The following is an 18,212-nucleotide window of genomic DNA, read 5'->3' as shown; positions in this document are numbered from 1 at the left end:
AGGAACAACAATCATCATCATCCCAAGAATTATAATGACTGAGGCTTATTGAGCACCTACTATGTGTCAGGCACTGGGCTGGGTGTCATCTGTGAAGTTAAAGTGCACCCCGTAAGATAACGTATGGGAAAATGCTTTGCAATCCTGTGGCCGGTGTGTTTGCTCCTGTTGTGTACAAAGCCCTCAGGCTAATTGAGGGGGCAGCCACCAGATCTTAGGACAGAGAGGGCCTAGGTTAAGGACTAGAACTGGGAATCAGAAGCAGCATTAGGTGCCTTTTCATTCCCTGGGCATGTCACCTATCTTTGTGTCTGCAAGATTTTGCCCATGCTATTCCCCCTGCCTGGAATGCCTTTCCCTTAGCCTGTCTGCCTAGTCAGCTCCCAGTCCCCTTTCATGGTCTGTCCTTTAGGTAGGTAGGCTGTCCTTTAGGCAATCCCCTTCTTTCTGGGCCTCCATTGCCTCATGGAAGCATTGGAGGAGATAACTAATGACATTTTCAGTCCCACCGTTCTATAAAATGGTAAGTCACTGCCGAGGCGGAGGCGCCATTTATCCCTTTTTAACTTTCAACCCCACCAGATCGCAGCTCAGGGTTTTCTGGAAGGCTCCAAAGCATCTGGTGACCATAGCAACTTACGCCAAACTGCGGGACCCTCGGCTCCGCCCACCGCCTCCTGGACGCGCTCCTCCATTGGCTCAGCGAGTCAACCAATGGCCGGTGAAGCGGGCTGTTTGCCGCGCGGTCAATGGTCGCGGGCCGGGAGGGAGGCGGGAAGAGAGGACGAGAAGGCGGGCCTGGGCGGTGCAGCGCGTGCGTGTTTCCGGCTCCGCTGCGGTAGGCGGACGACTGGAGCTGTTGGGCCCGACACTACTCGAAGGAGCAGGGAGAGCGCGGGACGCGAGTGAGGAGCTCGGATCTCGGAGTGTGGCTAGGGGCAGGCGTGATGGGCGGAGAGCAGGAGGAGGAGCGGTTCGACGGCATGTTGCTGGCCATGGCGCAGCAGCACGAGGGCGGCGTGCAGGAGGTAACGGCCCGCGCGGCGTCGGCCTGGCCTGGTCCTGCGGCGCTCGCCCACCAGCGCGGCCCTAGCCACGCTCACTCCGCTTCCCTGTCTTCGGGGGCCGAGATCCACCCCCGGGCCTCGCGGGTTCTTGGGATTCCCCCTCCATTCTCACCATGTCCCAGCTTCCGGCCTGGCCTCCCCACCGCACTTCAGGCCCCATTCGTTTCTGTCCCGGGCCCCCGGCGCCGCTCACTAGTTCCTGTCTTAGCAACTCCTGCGTCTCCGAACGCGGCCCTGGAAAACCCGCAGCTCCCCGCGTAGCCGGTCCCCCAGTCTCACACATGCTTCCGGCCTCGTTTGCCCCTCTGATGGCCGCCGGCGAAGAGCAGTTCTTAACGATGAACCCTCCCAGACTTTGGGATTTGCATCTACCAGACCTGGACCGAGCTGACGAATGTGTGTGGGTGGGGGTGGAGGTGGGGGTGGTGGTGATGTTAGCACGTGGTTCTTTCAGGCCTTGAATGGGGACTAGGAAGCCTGGGTTCACAATTCGTTTCCACCACCTACCCACAAGGGACCTTTCCACGTCTGCAAGCCTCGGTTCTTTTGTCTTTGAGACAGAGTTACGAGTCCCTTATTTTCTGAGCAGTGAGGAGAGTAGTGTCTTGACCCGAAGGACAGTAAGGAGTTCTCAATAATCAGGTTTGTTCATTCAACAAATACTTGTTGAGTGATGTGTGCCAGACACTCACCGGACTGGGTCCTGGGTATATAGATGTGAGCAGAAGTCTGTCCTTACCCTGATGGAGCGTAGAAGGAGCTTTTCAAAAGCATAATTCATGCATGCTGACCACGCAATAACACAGACCAACTGGTATAGATTCTGGAGTTGGTTTTTTGGACCCAAAACATGGAAAGTTAGAAGTAGAAAAGCCTATCAAGATCAGTTCCAGAACTCTCATTCTGAAAAGAAACCAAAGGAACTTGCCCCAAATCACCCAACAGGTTCCTGACTTAGGACGAGATTCCTTAGGCCCATCTGCTTTCCACAGTCCATTGCTGATTCTTTGTCTCACTGGGAACAAGTTTTCTTTGAGCTTTCCATTCCCATTTTCTTACCCAGGTACCGGTGGAGACCAAGGACTCCCAAGCCCTTTGAGGTGGGAAGAGAGTTACTAATTTGCGTGTGTGTAAAGGTTCCCTTCCCCATCCTCCTAAATTGTTGACCCCAAATTGGATTTGGGAGTGCATTTTTGAGTGAATCAAAAAAATATCTAGTAGAAACTCAAGAAGTAGAAACTCAAACCATGAAGATAAGTTCTAACATCAGCCTTAAAACCACTCATTTGGTCAAATAAAAGGGCTTGTATATGCTAACTCTAGGTCACCAGTAGATCTTTCCATTCATTAGTTTTACTGAGCATATACACTGAGCCAGATCTGGTGCCAAGCTTTGGGGATGAATAAGCCATAGTTCTTGATACCTACGTGTGAGGAGTTCACTCTGGCAGGAGGTCTCTTGCTCTGGGCCAGACACTGCTAAGGCCCTCACCTCTGGTATCTCATTTGATCCTCACTAGGTTCCTAGAAATAGGTCTTGCTGCTACTTCTGTTTTAGAGTTAAGAAACTTCTCCAAGATGAGAGCTAATATATATCAGTCTGATACTCAAACCCATGTGCTTAACCACTTGGATACTCTGGTATACCTGCCAGTTAGTTGATTTTACCCTTTGAAGTGGCTTCATTTGCTCCCCTCTTTTCGACTCTGCCCTAGTAACTCAGCCAGTGCCAATCTGGATGGACTTTTTACTATCTGGAAGGAAAGCTGGGCCTAGGTATTTCAAGCCCTGGATGCAGAGGAGTGTTCTATATCCTTAAGCTGTTTTGAGAGCCTCAGGAATGTGAAATGCACGTACACATATAGAGGAGAAATGAGAAATCTGCCTCTCAGGCAATCTAAATAAGGTTAGGATAGGCTTCCTAGTGGAAGTGACTAAGGTAGGGCCTGTTGGGGAGGCTGTCTCCTCAGATGAGAGGTTCAGGGTGAAACAGTGCAGTCTCAAGCTCCCTCCTGGACTAGAATCTGATTTCTCTGCAGTTGAGGGGCTCCCAGTGCGGCATCTCCACAGCTTCGGTCTCCTTCTGTCTTTCAGCTTGTGAACACTTTCTTCAGCTTCCTTCGACGCAAAACAGACTTTTTTGTTGGAGGAGAAGAGGGGATGGCAGAGAAGGTGAGTGTTGGGGACTGCTGTCCCTTTGGAACCTCTGTTTCTTCAGAAGGAAGGTTCACCTGATCTTCCTTTGGCCTAATACCCTTCAGCAGAAGTAAAATGCCAAGGGCAAAGAGTCGGGGAAGGGAAGCGAACTGTTTCATGTATTGAAGCCCCTCTCCTTGCCAGGTGCTTTATCTACCCCTGTTTCCCGTGATCCTTCAGCAGCTTGAGAAGGGCAGGTGTTACTATTCCCATTTTGCAAATGAGGAAATTGGCTCAAAGTGTTTGACACTTTGTCCAAAGTGGTGTTGTTTTTTTTTTAAGATTTATTTGTTTATTTATTTGAGAGACCGTGGGTGTGCACGCATGCACATGCATGAGCTGGGGAGGAAGGGCAGAGGGAGAGTCTTTTTTTTTTTTTTTTTTAAGATTTTATTTATTTATTCATGAGAGACAGAGAAGCAGAGGGAGAAGCAGGCACCCAAGGAGCAGGGAGCCCGATGTGGGACTCGATCCCAGGACCCTGGGATCATGACCTGAGCCGAAGACAGACGCTTAACCATCTGAGCCACCCAGGTGCCCAGAGGGAGAGTCTTTTTTTTTTTTTTATTCTTATGTTAATCCCCATACATTACATCATTAGTTTTAGATGAAGTGTTCCATGATTCATTGTTTGTGCATAACACCCAGTGCTCCATGCAGAATGTGCCCTCCTCAATACCCACCACCAGGCTAACCCATCCTCCCACCCCCTCCGCTTTAGAACTCTGTTTGTTTTTCAGAGTCCATCGTCTCTCATGGTTCGTCTACCCCTCCGATTTCCCCCGCTTCATTCTTCCCCTCCTGCTACCTTCTTCTTTTTTTTTTCTTAACATATATTGCATTATTTGTTTCAGAGGTACAGATCTGAGATTCAACAGTCTTGCACAATTCACAGCGCTTACCAGAGCACATACCCTCCCCAGTGTCTATCACCCAGTCACCCCATCCCTCCCACCCCACCCCCCACTCCAACAACACTCAGTTTGTTTCCTGAGATTAAGAATTCCTCATATCAGTGAGATCATATGATACATGTCTTTCCCTGTTTGACTTATTTCACTCAACATAATACCCTCCAGTTCCATCCACGTCGTTGCAAATGGCAAGATCTCATTCCTTTTGATGGCTGCATAATATTCCATTGTATATATATACCACATCTTCTTTATCCATTCATCTGTCGATGGACATCTTGGCTCTTTCCACAGTTTGGCTATTGTGGACATTGCTGCTATAAACATCGGGGTGCACGTACCCCTTTGGATCCCAGAGAGAGAGTCTTAAGCAGACTCCAAGCTGAGCACGGAGCCCGACACTGGGCTCGATCTCACAACCCTGAGATCACAACTTGAGCTGAAACCAAGAGTAGATGCTTAACTGACTGTGCTACCCAGGCAGTGAGACTTTGTCCAAAGTCTTGAGCTAAGTTGTAGAAGAGCCAGGATGGGAACCAAAGTCTGTTGTAAAACTGCCTTCTGCCCCTGACACCACTCTTCTTGGTTCCTTTTCCATCAAGGAGGTTTTATCTGATTACCTAGCTGGAGATGAGAGTGGGGAAATGTTAGAAATTGAACTTAGAAAACAAATACAGAAAAACTTAAAGCCAGCCAATCCCAGTATTCCCAGACACTGTGACCCAAAATTCACAGATTTGGGAATTGTATTTGTGCTACAGGCTCTGAGACCTTGAACTTTCTTTTGATTCCTTAGGTTGTAATTGTATTTTTGAAGATTGGTAAGTCATGAAAAGGTTACCTCATTGAACAGTGATTTTTAGGACCTTGATACTTGTTTTCACTTGAGACATAGTAACAAGGAGGCATTTTGCAAACTGCCTTCTGTGGCTTCAGGGGTTTGCCAAGCTGGAATGCTCTCCCATGCATGCATCCCACCATGATCTGAGGCTACTCTGTCATAGACACACTAGCCTGGGAGTGGAGAGTCCTGGGATCTTGGACCAGCTGTGTGGCTTGGTTGATTTCCCACTAGTTCTCTGGTTCTTTCAATCTACATGTCTGCAGAATGGAAGAATGTGGACTTACTGACCTTTAGAAACAAAGCTCTTCCCCAGGAGATTGGTCAAACCTGTGGGCAGGCAGAAACCTGTCCAGCCTTCCCACCTGGTCTCCATTTGTAACACAGTAACTTTGATATTGAGTGCCTACTGTGTGCAGGTCACCAGATACATCATTTTCAAGTGCATGGTTAGGAGCATGGGCTCTGGAGTCAGGCACATGTGAGCTGGAATCCCAGTCCCTGGTCTTTCACCAACCCCCCACCCCCTAGCAACTGTGTGGCATTGGGTGAATCATTTTTTCTCTGAGCTTCATTTTTTCGTACCTGTAAAGGGGTCTTAATCCTTATCGCATAGGGCTGTTGTGAGGATAAAAAGAGGTCACGTAGATGAAGTGGCTGACGTTTGAGAATACAAATTCATGGTGGAAACAAAAAACATTGTTTTTTTTTTTAAGATTTATTTATTTGAGAGAGAGAGCTCATGAGGAGAGGGACAGAGGGAGAGGAAGAGGTAGAAAAGCAGACTCCCTGCTGAGTGGGGAACCTGATTTGGGACTTGATCCCATGACCCCAAAATCATGACCTGAGCTGAAATCAAGAGTTGACGCCCAACCAACTGAGCCACCCAGGTGCCCCAAGTTCTTTTTTTTTTTTTTTTAAGATTTTATTTATTTGACAGAGAGGGGGAGAGAGAGAGAGCACAAGCAGGGGGAGTGGCAGGTAGAGGGAGAGGGAGAAGCAGGCTCAATCCTAGGACCCTGGGATCATGACCTGAGCCAAAGGCAGCTGCTTAAGCGACTGAGCCACCCACGTGCCCCTATGGTCCTTTTTTTGAACCTCTTAGGCAGATGTGTTTTGGGATTTCGAATTCTTTGGATTTTAGGAGGTGATACGGTGCATATACTATACATACGGGAGTTTGTTAGAGCGTAGTAATGTGTGTAACGTATGCTGTGTGAGTTAGGAGCAGCATCCTGTAATGAAGCATTAGTAGTTCTGTAGAGAAATGTCTATCAATATTCATACCAAGTGGGAGATATGAAGTCTATAAATACCTTCATTCCACAAACTTACAAGTTCAAAAACAGTTTTATAATTTTTATAGCTTTTGGGGCTAGGAATTATGGATAAGGGATTGTGGTTTTGAGGAAAGCCATAATGATCAAATCAAATTACTGACATAGGAAGAGACAAATGGAACAGTGAAGCAGAACAGAGAACCCAGAAAAAGTCTAGCACATGAGAATTCAGTACGCGCCTGATGTAGTAATTCAGTTCTGTAGGCAATGATTGAATAAGTCATTGCTCCTACAACTGGCTATTTATCTGTAAAGAACCACAAGTATACCATCTGTCTTACTCATATGTAAAAATAAATTGAAGACCAAGAAGAGTCTGCTAAGGAAAGCTAGGAAACCATATGATCTTGTGTGGGGGAGGCCTTGCAAGATTAGAAACCTGGGAGCTATAAAAGAAAAGGTAGCTTTTTGCCTCTTCAATCATTGAAAACTGTGTGTCTGGCAAAAGAGACATCTAAAGTTCATTGGAAAACAGTAGATTTAGAAGAAGTGTTCAGTGCAGAGGACAGAAAATTTAATGACTAATTTAATATGCAGGAACTTGTAAATTGACAAGAAAATGATAAACAGAAAAATAGGCAATTCCAAGAAGAGCAGATCCAAAGAGCATATGAAAAGATGTCCAACTTCACTAGTTATCTAGGAAAGCTAGGAGAAATAAACAGTGAGATGTCCTTTTTTTCCTGCCAAACTGACGAAAGTGTAAAAAGAAAAGACCCACAAAAACCATTGCTTACAGGGATGTGGCAAAAAGGGTAATCTTCAGGTATTTCTGATAAAAGTGAATTATTGTGGCTCTTTAAAAATTTTTTATTATAAAAGATGCTCAACATCACTAATCAGAGAAATACAAATCAAACCATGCTGAAATACCACCTCACGCCCATTAGGATGGCTTCTATAAAAAACCAGAAAACTCCCAAGTGTGGCAAGGGTGCGGAGAAATTGGCACATTTGTGCATTGTTGATGGGAATATAAAATGGTGCAGCTGCTGTGGGAAACAGCATGGCACTTTCTCAAAAAATTAAAAATAGAACTACTGTATGGTCCAGCAATCCCGCTTCTAGGTACATACCCAAAAGAATTGAAAGCAGGTTGTTGAGAGATTTGTACACCCATGTTCACAGCAGCACTGTGCACAGAGCCAAAAGCTGGAGGCGGTCCAAGCACCCATTGGTGGAGGAGTAAAGAGTCTCATATATACTTACAGTGTATCTAATGGAATATTGTTCAGCCTTTTAAAGGAAGACACACACTTACAAGTACTTATTGAATGATTTCATTTAAATGAAGTTCTAGAACAGGAGCGTGTTTTCTCTCTCAGATGTGTTGGGTTACACACACCCCACCCCTCCAAGCGCCTGCCATGTTCAGGTTAAATACCTCTCGGTGTCTCTCCTGGCCAGGCTGGTGGGAACCACTCTTTACTCCCCGATCACCCAGCCTAGGTCAGGGAAAGCCTCTCTTCAGGTATGCCCACTTAAGAATCTGGGGCCTGTCTTCTAGAACTAGCGCAACTGTCCTCATCCCTTTCCCACTCTGCTGAGCTGTGGTTCCCGAAGATGTGTCCAGTGACAGATGCTTGGCTCTGTGACAGCCTGCTGGTTGGCACCACAGAGTAGGCTACACACCCCCAGGGGTCTCTGCCTGGGACTGGGCCTGGGTAAAGCTGGTAGGAGGAGATTGGGAGGAGGGGTCAGAGGCTGCTGTGATTGGCCTTGACTGTGCCTGGTGGTTCAGCTCTGCCCTCACCTAACCTCCAGGAGCTAGGAAGGAACAGGACAAATGGGATGTAACATGATTCACTGGAGCTGGGAGAGGGGAGGGCCCTGCTCCCGCCTCCCCTTGGCCACTGGTTGGCAAATGGCTTGAGTTCAAGGTCTTCCCGATTAGGGATTTGGGACCAAGGCCCTGTGGTGGAACAGCTTCTGCTGGCGTAATTGTCTCATGACTGATTCTACTGACAGCAGAATGGCCTGCAGATGACTCACTTCTCTTTCACTGAAACCCCATTTTGTTAACCCATTTGGTTTGGGGGATGCTTTTGGTGCCTTTAGCCTTGTAGAGTATGGAACTACCGCAGTGTGGCATGAGGTTGGGAGTTCCGAGGTAGCAGGAGGAATTGGCATCAAATGAATGAGAAGCCATGGGACGTTTGCCAGAACCTAGGTCCAGGAGCCCATGGGTGACTTTGGTGACCCTGAGCCCCACGTAAGCCTCTCAGCTCTTACAGACCCTTCCCTCCCTCCTGCTCTGGCTCAGAGATGTTTGGAAGATGGTAAATTGACCACTGATCATGTGCTGAGTGCCCTGCAAGGTCTCTTCCAGGTGTGTGGGCTGACACGGTTGGGTTTCCTGAGTTGGATGTGTTCCTGGGCCTGCTGAAGGTAAAGAGGTGAAGCTCCAGAGACACTGGAGCTGGTTCTAGAGGATGAGCAGGAGATTGCTGGGTGACCTGGGGGTAGGGACAAGGACATTCGAGGCAAAGAACAGCTTATGCAAGATTGCTTTTGAAAATAATGAAATAGGAGCACAGAGTGATGACCTCAGGGTCACACAGGTAGAAGGAGTAGTCTGGGAACTCCCATCTAGGTGTGACTCTCTGGTCTTCTTGAGAATTGGGCAGGAGGGCTTGTTAAAAATACAGACTGCTGGGGCCCCTTGGTGGCTCAGTCAGTAAGCGGCCTGGCCAACTCTTGATTTCGGCTCAGGTCAGGATCTCAGGGTCCTGGGATGGAGCCCTGCATGGGGTTCCGTGCTCAGCGGGGAGTCTGCTTCAGGATTCTCTCCCTCTGTCCATCTCTCCCCCCCCCCCCCGCACTCACGTGTGCTGACGTGCGCTCTCTCAAATCTTAAAAAAAAAAAAAAAAAAAATACAGGCTGCTGAACCCCAGCCCAGAATGTCTGATTCAGTAGGTCGAGTGGGGTCGAAGTTTAGCGTTCCTAGCAAATTCTGGATGATGCTGGTGCTGTAGGTGTGGGGAACCACATTCGGAGACCTACTGGTATAAACAGGTGAGCCATCTCTCCCATTGTTTTTATAGTGGAGAATATGCTTGTCCCCACCACTAACCAGCTGACACTGGGTTAGCCTGCGTCAGGCAAGGGGTGTTGGGAAGCTAACACTTTGTATGTGGCTGTGATTTGTGTAAGTGTCTGTTGTGTTCGATCCTCGTGACAGGTGAGAAAATAGGGCTTACAAGGTGTCAGAGTCGTTCCCTTGTCCAAGGCCACACAGTCAGCTAGTGACAGTGGTAGCTGCTGGGCAGCAGGGAGGCCAGCCAGCAGGATGTGGGTTGGAAGCGTCCTAGGGAGGCGCAGTGGAAGAGGAGGGACTTGACGTTGATAGCTTGCAGGCTGAGGAGCGGAGTCTAGCCTCTTCCCTCAAGAAAGCTCTCTCCGGCTCCCTGCTAACCTGGCAGTTCCGGGCGTGGTGCTGAGGCGGCACGGCTGGGTCTGCTGTTTTGGAGACGGGTACGCGTGGGGAAGAGATCAGTCAGGAGCTGGCCAGTGCAGGCCTGCGAGCTCAGGGGAGTCCTCTTGGCTGGAGGCTGGCGTTCGGCTTCTAACAGTTCTGCTCTGTAGGGAAGGACTCTGAGCACAACAACCCTGTGAGGTATAGAGATTCATCCTCACAGGTGAGGAATCTGAAGCTCTTACAGGTTAAGTCCTTTGCCAAAAATACGGTAGCTAGTGTGTGACAGCCTGGGTGAGAACTCAGCTTGTCCGGCTTCACTTCTGTGTTTTGAGTCACTAGACTTTTTTTTTTTTCTTAAGATTTTATTTATTTATTTGACAGAGCACGAGAGAAGGAACACAAGCAGGGGGAGAGGGAGAGGGAGAAGCAGGCTTCCTGCCGAGCAGGGAGCCCGATGCGGGGCTCGATCCCAGGACCCCGGGATCATGACCTGAGCCGAAGGCAGATGCTTAACCAACTGAGCCACCCTAGCGCCCCTCGACTGTTGTTTTAAATAGCCACTGTTTATCCCACTAGGTACTTTGCAGGTGTTCTCATTATAGCTCTGCGATGGCTGTGTACAGCGTGATCCCCGTTTTATAGATGAGGACCTGAGGTTCTGAGTACAGTGCCGTGCCCAGGCACCCAGCACATAGAGGTGGACTGGACTCCAAGCCTTGGGACACTGGCCACCGCCCCAGTGCCTTATCGCCTTTTCTCCCTTCCCCAGCTCATCACACAGACCTTCAACCACCATAACCAGCTGGCACAGAAGGCCCGGCAGGAGAAGAGAGCTCGGCAGGAGACTGAGCGGCGGGAGAGGGCGGAGCGGGCAGCCCGGCTGGCCGAGGAGGCCAAGTCCGAGACCTCTGGGCCCCAGATCAAGGAGCTGACTGATGAGGAGGCAGAGAGGCTGCAGCTGGAGATTGACCAGGTAAGAGCGGGCTCGCCCACCCCAATCCCCGTCCCTGTTGGCACTGGCAGCGAGGATGCTCTTGCCGACTGCTGTGCCCTTTGCCACAGAAAAAAGATGCAGAGAATCATGAGGCCCAGCTCAAGAATGGCAGCCTTGGCTCACCGGGGAAGCAGGTGAGATGGACTGGGGGTGCCTGAGACTAGTCAGGGCTTGAGAACTTCCAGGGACCTTCTAGCCTTTGTCTGTCTCTAGAGTGCCTCCCCCTCTGCCCTCTCCCTTAGCTGTGGGGATCCTCCCCAAAGTTCAAGATCCCACTCATAGACATCGGACAACAGGATCAGGTTTTAAAAAAACCACCCGCTGGCCTTAAAGCCTTGGTAGGAAAGCCCAAGAGCCAGAGAGGGCAGTGCCTGGCTAGGTGTCATTCAGGTGGGCCAGGGTCTATGGGCCCAGCCTGGCCCTGTGTATTGGGCTACTCTGACACATCTGGGGGATGTGCCCCTCAGGGCTCCTCCCTCTGACTCAAATCCAGCTTCCCAAACAATCCTTGGGACATTTGTTTGGCTTTCCAGAGTTTCTGGTCTGACACTAGGGGTCTCAGCCCTACAGACACAGAAGAAGAAAATTGATCGTTGGGCAGTCTGGTTTTATTGTAGAACAACCATGCGCATGGCTACCTTGTGACCTTCTGTTCTGTGCTGGACTTTCTTTCCAAGTCCCTTGGCTTGGATCCCCAGCTAGGTTCTGTGGGTCCATCTCTGACTGTCACTGTTCCCCAGCTGTGTCCTTTGTCACATGGTATGCTGCTCCTCTCAGGCAGAGATCAGAACCATTTTTTTAACCTGTGGCTCCCAGGGGGCCATGGAGCGGGCAGGGACTGGGTCTGTTTCATCTTGCGGCTGTATGCCCAGTGCCAGCCCTGGGCCCGGCTCAGTGGGGTGCAGTCTGTGCCTGTCAGGTAAGTAGCTGAGCACCCTAACTGTGAGCAGGAGGCTGAGGAGGACGAGGAGGAGGAGGAGGACGAGAAAGACAAAGGGAAACTGAAGCCCAACCTTGGCAACGGGGCCGACTTGCCCAATTACCGCTGGACCCAGACCTTGTCAGAGCTGGACGTAAGTGGCCGGGGCTAGGGTTAGGAGGTTAGGGAGCCAGCCTGGGGCTCCCTCTGACTTCTCCTGCCCCATGCAGCTGGCATTGCCCTTCCGTGTGAACTTCCGGCTGAAGGGGAAGGATGTGGTGGTGGACATCCATCGGCGGCACCTCCGGGTGGGGCTCAAGGGGCAACCGGCAGTCATTGACGGGGAGCTCTACAACGAGGTGAAGGTGGAGGAGAGCTCGTGGCTCATCGAGGACGGCAAGGTGGTGACGGTGCATCTGGAGAAGGTGTGAGCACCGCGGCCTTCTGGCCTGCGTCTTGATGGAGAAAGGAGGGAGGTGTCTGCTCATTCACTCGGGGACCATTGCCAGGGGTCTAGCGGACGTGCTTAATCTGCACCAGATTTTTAATGTAGGTCTGTCCCATTTTAGAGTCAGGAAAAGGGCAACTTAAGAGATTTACCAGGCTCCTCCTTCTAGGTAGGGATGGAATTAAGATGGAAGGTCTTTGGTACTGAAGCATCTTCCTGTGGTTTGTACATGCTTTCAGTTCAGCAGATACGGGGATACCTGCTACATGCCAGAGGGTGTTCTAAGTACTGGTGAGAAGGCAATGGACAAAATGTAGAGAGTTGCCCTCAGAAAGCCTCTGTTCATTCCCTCAGAGAGACGGGGCAATGCATGTAATGTAAAGAAGTCTCTCTCTTAAGTGCCATGGGTCCAAGGAAGGCTTCCCCTGGCACCTAAGGCCTGTCCTAGCCTACCTGCCTCTCCCTCACCTCTGCCCTTGTACTTGCTCCTCCTCCCAGCTGAAATCCCTGTCTTGCTTTTTCATCAGGTGTACTGTGTGTCCCTCAGGCCCAGCCCAGGTGCCACTCTTAACTTCTCGCACTCCACCCTGGATGAATAGCTCCCTCTGTGTTTTATTTTTGCCCCGATGATGCTGATTTGTAACGGTCTCATCCGTTTTCCCCAGTCACTGGGGAGGGCAGAGGCCTTGCCCATCTGCACCCTAGGTCCCCGCACAGGATGTGGATGGGAGTGAGTTGGGTTCTGGAAAGGGTGAGGGGTGGATCCTAGGGCACAGAGGGAGCTACTTCCCAGCCCCTGGTGGTTCCCTTCCTCACAGATCAACAAGATGGAGTGGTGGAGCCGCTTGGTGTCCAGTGACCCTGAAATCAATACCAAGAAGATCAACCCTGAGAACTCCAAGGTGAGCCCTGGCTGGTTGTAGGGGGGCTTCAGCTGGGAGATGAGGGCATAGTTGGCTCCAGAATTCACCTATTCTCGTTACCGCCTGCCCTTAGCTGTCAGACCTGGACAGTGAGACCCGCAGCATGGTGGAAAAGATGATGTACGACCAGAGGCAGAAGTCCATGGGGCTGCCCACCTCGGATGAGCAGAAAAAGCAGGAGATTCTGAAGAAGTGAGTAATGCAGAGATTGGGGGTGGGGGTGGGGGTTGGGGAAGGTGGGTGTTGGGCCTGGACCTGGGTGACAGCAGTGAGTGGGTCACTGAGGACACAGGAGCTGCCTTGCCCCTTCCGGGATGAGCCAGCCAAGTTTATGGATTTATAGCCTCAGCTTGCCTACCTTAATCACTTTCCAAGGTCATCTTGAGGGCAAAGGCACCTCGGGGTAGGAAGGGATGACACAAGCAGTCATTGCCTCCTACAGGAAGACCCTGAGGCCCTACCACTGCCTGGCCTGGCTCCAAGTTGCTCAGGGTTCTAAAGAAATTAGACCTGATGTTGGGGGGCTGGGAGAAAGGGGCTAACTTTGTGGAAGGGGACGGCCTGTTTTACCTTCTTCCTACTTTCCCTCCCCAGGTTCATGGATCAGCATCCTGAGATGGATTTTTCCAAGGCCAAATTCAACTAGGCCCTGTGTTTGCCTCCCTGAACTCTTGGGGCTGAGCCCCCAGCCATCCACCTTCTTTTCCTACCCTCCCCTGGGACTTGGGGGCCTCAGGGCTGGGGCAGGCACGGGACTGGCTCAGGCACACTGGTCCCAGGGCATCATGGGAGAAGGGCTGGGGCCTTGTGGGGGGTGTCTTATCTTCCCCGGTTGGCCTACTGTTACACATTAAAACTATTTACTCCACCTGTGTCTTCTCTTCCCTCTGGCCTTTCCCTGGGGGACAGGCCTCTCTTACTGCTGCTGCTGGAGGCTTGGCTTCTAGCCCAGATTCTGTCATGTGACCCAGAGTGAGTCCTTACACTGTTTTTCGGTGTAAAGCTATTTTTCATTACTTAAAGGGAGAATTAAAACAAGGTTTTTAGTCTGTGTGTGACTGAGCAAAGGTGAGTTTTTTCTGGTTACAGGGACCAGAATATATGTCAGATTCTTAAAGGGGCCCATGACTCAGCAGAATTTAAGACCAGCTGGACTTGATTCCATTTTCATCTTAAGACAGTTTCTCACCATGGACATTCTCAGTCTTGGCGAGGCTTTGATGTGGGTGAGATAGCAGAGCTGAAGGGAAGGGGCCGGTTTTGTCACTGGTACTGGGCCTTGTGGTCACAGCCCCCAAGGGGACCGTACTGTGTGTCTGATAGGGAGCTGGATGAGTACAGTTTGTCTGGTGGTCACTTGCCAAAAGGGCCTGTGGGGACAATAAAAAGGTGAGGCGTGGGGGCTTATAGGTGAGGGCGTGGGGATCCTGGACACCTAATTTGTTTAGTCAAGAGTGGGCTGGTGGGCCTGCTCTGTCCTCACTGCTGAGAGAGGACTAACGAGACACTCCTGTCTGTGAGGAGTAGCTAAGTAGGATCTTTCTGAACCCAGTTGGGCTTGTGTCCAAACAAGGGGACCCTGCTTCTGCCCCAAGCAGGTGAGCTTGCCAGCTTTGGGGCAGAACTGCCAAGAGGCCAGCTTCTAGGTCCAGAGCCAGTTACTAGCTGTGTGACAAGCTCCTTGACCCCTCGGAGCCCCCAGCCTCCTAGTCCATGAAAGAATGACCCCACTCCAGGGTTGTTGAGAAGGTCAAGAAGGTCCCAGTAGACCACAGTGCTCTGTCAGAACCAGGGAGAGGTGGAGGGAGCCTCAAGTCTGAGGCTGGGTGGGGGCTGACCCATGCTTAAGGACTTGGGGAAACTGCAGGGATGGCCAGCAGCAGGCCAGCCTGCAGGTGGTGAACTGGGGCAGCAGGAGGAGTCTGGGTAGGCCTGCCTAGAACCTCTCAACAATGACAGAAACCACTTGTCAGACCTTTCTCAGGTACAGAAACTACAGAAACTGGCTCTCTGTCTGGAACTCACAGCAAACCTGAGAGGTGGACATTCTTGCTCTCATTTTAGCCTTCTGACCTTGACCCCACAACACTAAGGCAGGCTGAGTGCTCTATCCTGTCTCCTGCTCTGTGTATCGGTCAAGCAGATTGGACAGAAAGGGCAGTATCACAGCCGAGATGACCAGGCAGTCATCTATCTTTGCACTTGCAACTATGGTCATGTTAGGATATAGAACATCAGCCAAGAACCAACAGAACATAAGGTGGAGTGGGCACTGCCCACAGAATTCAAGACAGAGGCCCTGCCTGCCCCCCCCCCAACCCAATCCATTTAAGATAAGCTGCTCTGAGCTGTCACCCTCTGCCCCCACCCTCATCCTGTGGAGGGAGGGGTTTGCATGACTGGTTATGGGGTGTATTTTATGGGGGTAGAGCCGGGATTCAATCCCAGAAGGTAACTCCTAAGTCTTTGCTTTCCATGATCCAGGCTGCCTGAAGACTGCAGGCAGGCAGGAACAGGCCCAGGCAGGGGTCAGGCCAGCAAGGGATCCAGGGTGATGCGGACACCATGGCCCAGTGAAATGCACATGGTCCAGGAACCAGTCAGCCGAGGTGGGAGGAGCCAGCGTGGCCCAGCCTCCTCCAAAGGGGGTCCTGCTTCCCCTCTTCAGCTGTGGGCTGTACTGGGCCGGTCGGGGTTAGCAGTACACCTGGAGCAGCGGCGCTCCCGACGAGTCTGTGTCTGTGCCCTGGAAGGATGAATCGTGGCTGGCTGGGTATCCTGAGGAGAAGGGAAGAGGAAGCAGGCTCAGAGAGGGGAAGGAGCTCATCCAGGGACTGTGGGCAGGGAGAAGCCTGCTGAGAACAAGCAGAGTGGGACTCAAGCCTGGGTCAGTCTGATCTCAGTCTGATCCTGGCCAGGTGACCCACTCAGCTTCTTGACATCTCTGAGCCCCAGGCTTGCTGTCTGTTAAAGGGTAGTGACCCCACTCCTGGGAGCTTAGGAAGACCTAAGAAGGCAGCAGAATGCACACGGGTGCCTTTTCAGCACTAGTGGATGGCCTCCGCCCTTCACTGTCCTCTCCAGTGACGCGGGGGGCTTAGATGCAACTTCGGAGCACCTGCCCCGTTCTGGTTCAGGGGCAGCTCCCTGAATGTCTCCCTTATAAGCGAACCCTTTAAGCCAGCTTGCAGGATTAGGATGGGGTCTGTGGCTGCTCAGGCTTCTGGTCCCTTTCTGACCCCAGCCTCACCCACCCCAGAGGAAACTGGGAGAGGGGCATGGCGAGGGAGGGGGCTGAGGGCGGTCCCCTCTCTCTGTACTCATCAGGTCAGGACCAAACCTGGGGCTCCATAAGGCCTCAGCTTCCTGGCGATGGCATCTGCAGTGGTCTCCTGGGAGATCTGCACTGTGAGTTCTAGGGAGGGAACAGGAGGGGGCAGTGGTCATTATCACATCCTTTTAACCCTACCCCCCCTTCAGCTCCCAGCCTGATGAGGGAGGGGTCACCTACCTGGGCCAGGCTTGAGAAACAGTGTTTAAAACAAAGACACAGACAACTTGCGTGTGCGCATGCGTGTGCGTGCGTGCATGTGTGTGTTTGTGCGTGTGTGTGCAGTGGTGGGCTGGGTGGAGGATTTGGTTAGGCCAGGGCCGAGGTCCAGATTCATATGGGATTTCGTTATATTAACCAGGCTAGGCCTGCAAGCTCTGGCAGGTGGTAGCGGGGGACAGAGGGTCCTCTTAGCGGACACAGAGGAGTCGAGAACAGGGAGGAAAAGGACAAAGGAGAGCAGGGACTGGCTGAGGGGTGGACCCACAGTGGCCACAGACCCAGTGCAGCCCTCCCTTGGCCAGAGCCTCCTTCACTCCGCCCTTCAACCATGTGGAGCCCCACCTACCATCCTGGCTGAGCCCTGAGCCCACCATGGTCTCGTGGCCACTGTCAGGGGCAGCAGCAGGGGCCGCACCCCGCGTGGAGCGCCCCTCTGCGGTCTGCGGGCGGGCTCGGCTCTTGCGGGTACTGATGCGAATGATGCCGCGAACCAGGCGGCCCTCAGCATCCTGCTCATCCAGGTGGTAGTCCTGGGTGATGCTGCTGATAAGGTCCGAGATCTTACTGGTCTTCTCCAGGAACACAGTGTCTGATGTGCACTTGGCCAGCTCGTCAATCTGGTGTACGCTGAACAGCTCTGTCAGCTTCTTGAAGATGAGCACATCAATCTCTCGGCTGGACATGGAGCCGCTTCCTATCTCGGGCAGGTCCAGGTCCGACTCATGGAAGGAGTAATATTCTTCGGAGCCACGGGGGCTGCTGGCAAGGGTGCTGGGCAGGCTGTGCCGCATGGGTGGGGGTTCAGCCAGTGGCTCCTTGTAGCAGGAGTCCGCATCAGGGGCTGGGGAGGTGGCGCTGCGGTAGGGATACACAGGGATGCCTTTGAGCTTGACGTCAGGGTAGCTGAAACTGCTACCCATGGTTGACTTGAGCCGTTGGCCATCCCGCCGACTGGGAGGTGCACGGTCGGGGCTGGGGGGCACTCCATTGTGTTCTTTGGCCCAGTTGGCTTCAGCAGCCCCCTCAGGGGAGCCCGCAGCAGACAAGCAGGGGCTGCAGCCCCGCATGCAAGCCCCACAACGCTGGAGGCAACTCTGGCAGCGGCGGAAGCAGAAGGCAGCCCGGCACCAGTCCCACACCCAGGGTCGCCAGAGCAGGCAACAGGCTGGGGGCTCGGCAGCAGGCTCAGCAGAGCCAGAGATGAAGGTAAGGCTCTCGGGCCCATGGTGGCCAGGGTCCTTGGGGTCTGGCCTGCGGGTGCGGCGGCTTGGTGGGGGTTGGGATGGCTCATCAAAAGTCTCCAGGCATAGTTCTGTTGGCCGCTCCCAGGGTCCCAAGCGTGGGGGCCCAGATGATGGGCGGCGGTGTCCAGGGCGGGGCATGGCTCATTGCATGATTTGTTACAGCCAGGCACCTATAGAGGAGAGGCCAGGAAGGACTCAGGTTCAAGGGTGCAGTTATGCCCATGAACCCTCACCTAGTGTCCCTCTCTCCCGAAAGAAGAAATTCTGTCTCTGGTCTAACCTACATGTCAAAACTTCCCGGGACAGGGCGCCTGGGCGGCTCAGTCAGTCAAGTGTCTGACTCTTGATTTCGGC

General features: G+C 52.1%; 2 protein-coding genes across 2 annotated transcripts; one reads left to right on the top strand and one right to left on the bottom strand.

Annotated features, from left to right (window-relative positions):
• The first annotated feature begins 821 nt into the window (after positions 1 to 821).
• Positions 822 to 13,929, top strand: NUDC (nuclear distribution C, dynein complex regulator). The gene is made up of 9 exons (XM_035019388.1): positions 822 to 1,028; positions 3,162 to 3,239; positions 10,547 to 10,750; positions 10,840 to 10,905; positions 11,722 to 11,844; positions 11,921 to 12,115; positions 12,957 to 13,040; positions 13,135 to 13,253; positions 13,656 to 13,929. Exons 1-9 carry the CDS (start codon positions 948 to 950, stop codon positions 13,705 to 13,707), a joined length of 1,002 nt encoding a protein of 333 aa, XP_034875279.1. The 5' UTR covers positions 822 to 947; the 3' UTR covers positions 13,708 to 13,929.
• Positions 13,930 to 15,513: 1,584 nt separating this feature from the next.
• KDF1 (keratinocyte differentiation factor 1) lies at positions 15,514 to 17,996 on the bottom strand. Its single transcript, XM_035020208.1, has 3 exons — positions 16,961 to 17,996; positions 16,402 to 16,476; positions 15,514 to 15,839 (listed from the first exon to the last, which is right to left on the bottom strand). Exons 1-3 carry the CDS (start codon positions 17,994 to 17,996, stop codon positions 15,757 to 15,759), a joined length of 1,194 nt encoding a protein of 397 aa, XP_034876099.1. The 3' UTR covers positions 15,514 to 15,756.
• Positions 17,997 to 18,212: the final 216 nt, after the last annotated feature.

This window comes from Mirounga leonina, unplaced genomic scaffold, assembly GCF_011800145.1.
Source record: "Mirounga leonina isolate KUSES-001 unplaced genomic scaffold, KU_Mleo_1.0 Mir_173, whole genome shotgun sequence".
Lineage (NCBI taxonomy): Eukaryota > Metazoa > Chordata > Mammalia > Carnivora > Phocidae > Mirounga > Mirounga leonina.
This window is presented reverse-complemented; position numbering and strand designations above follow the sequence as displayed.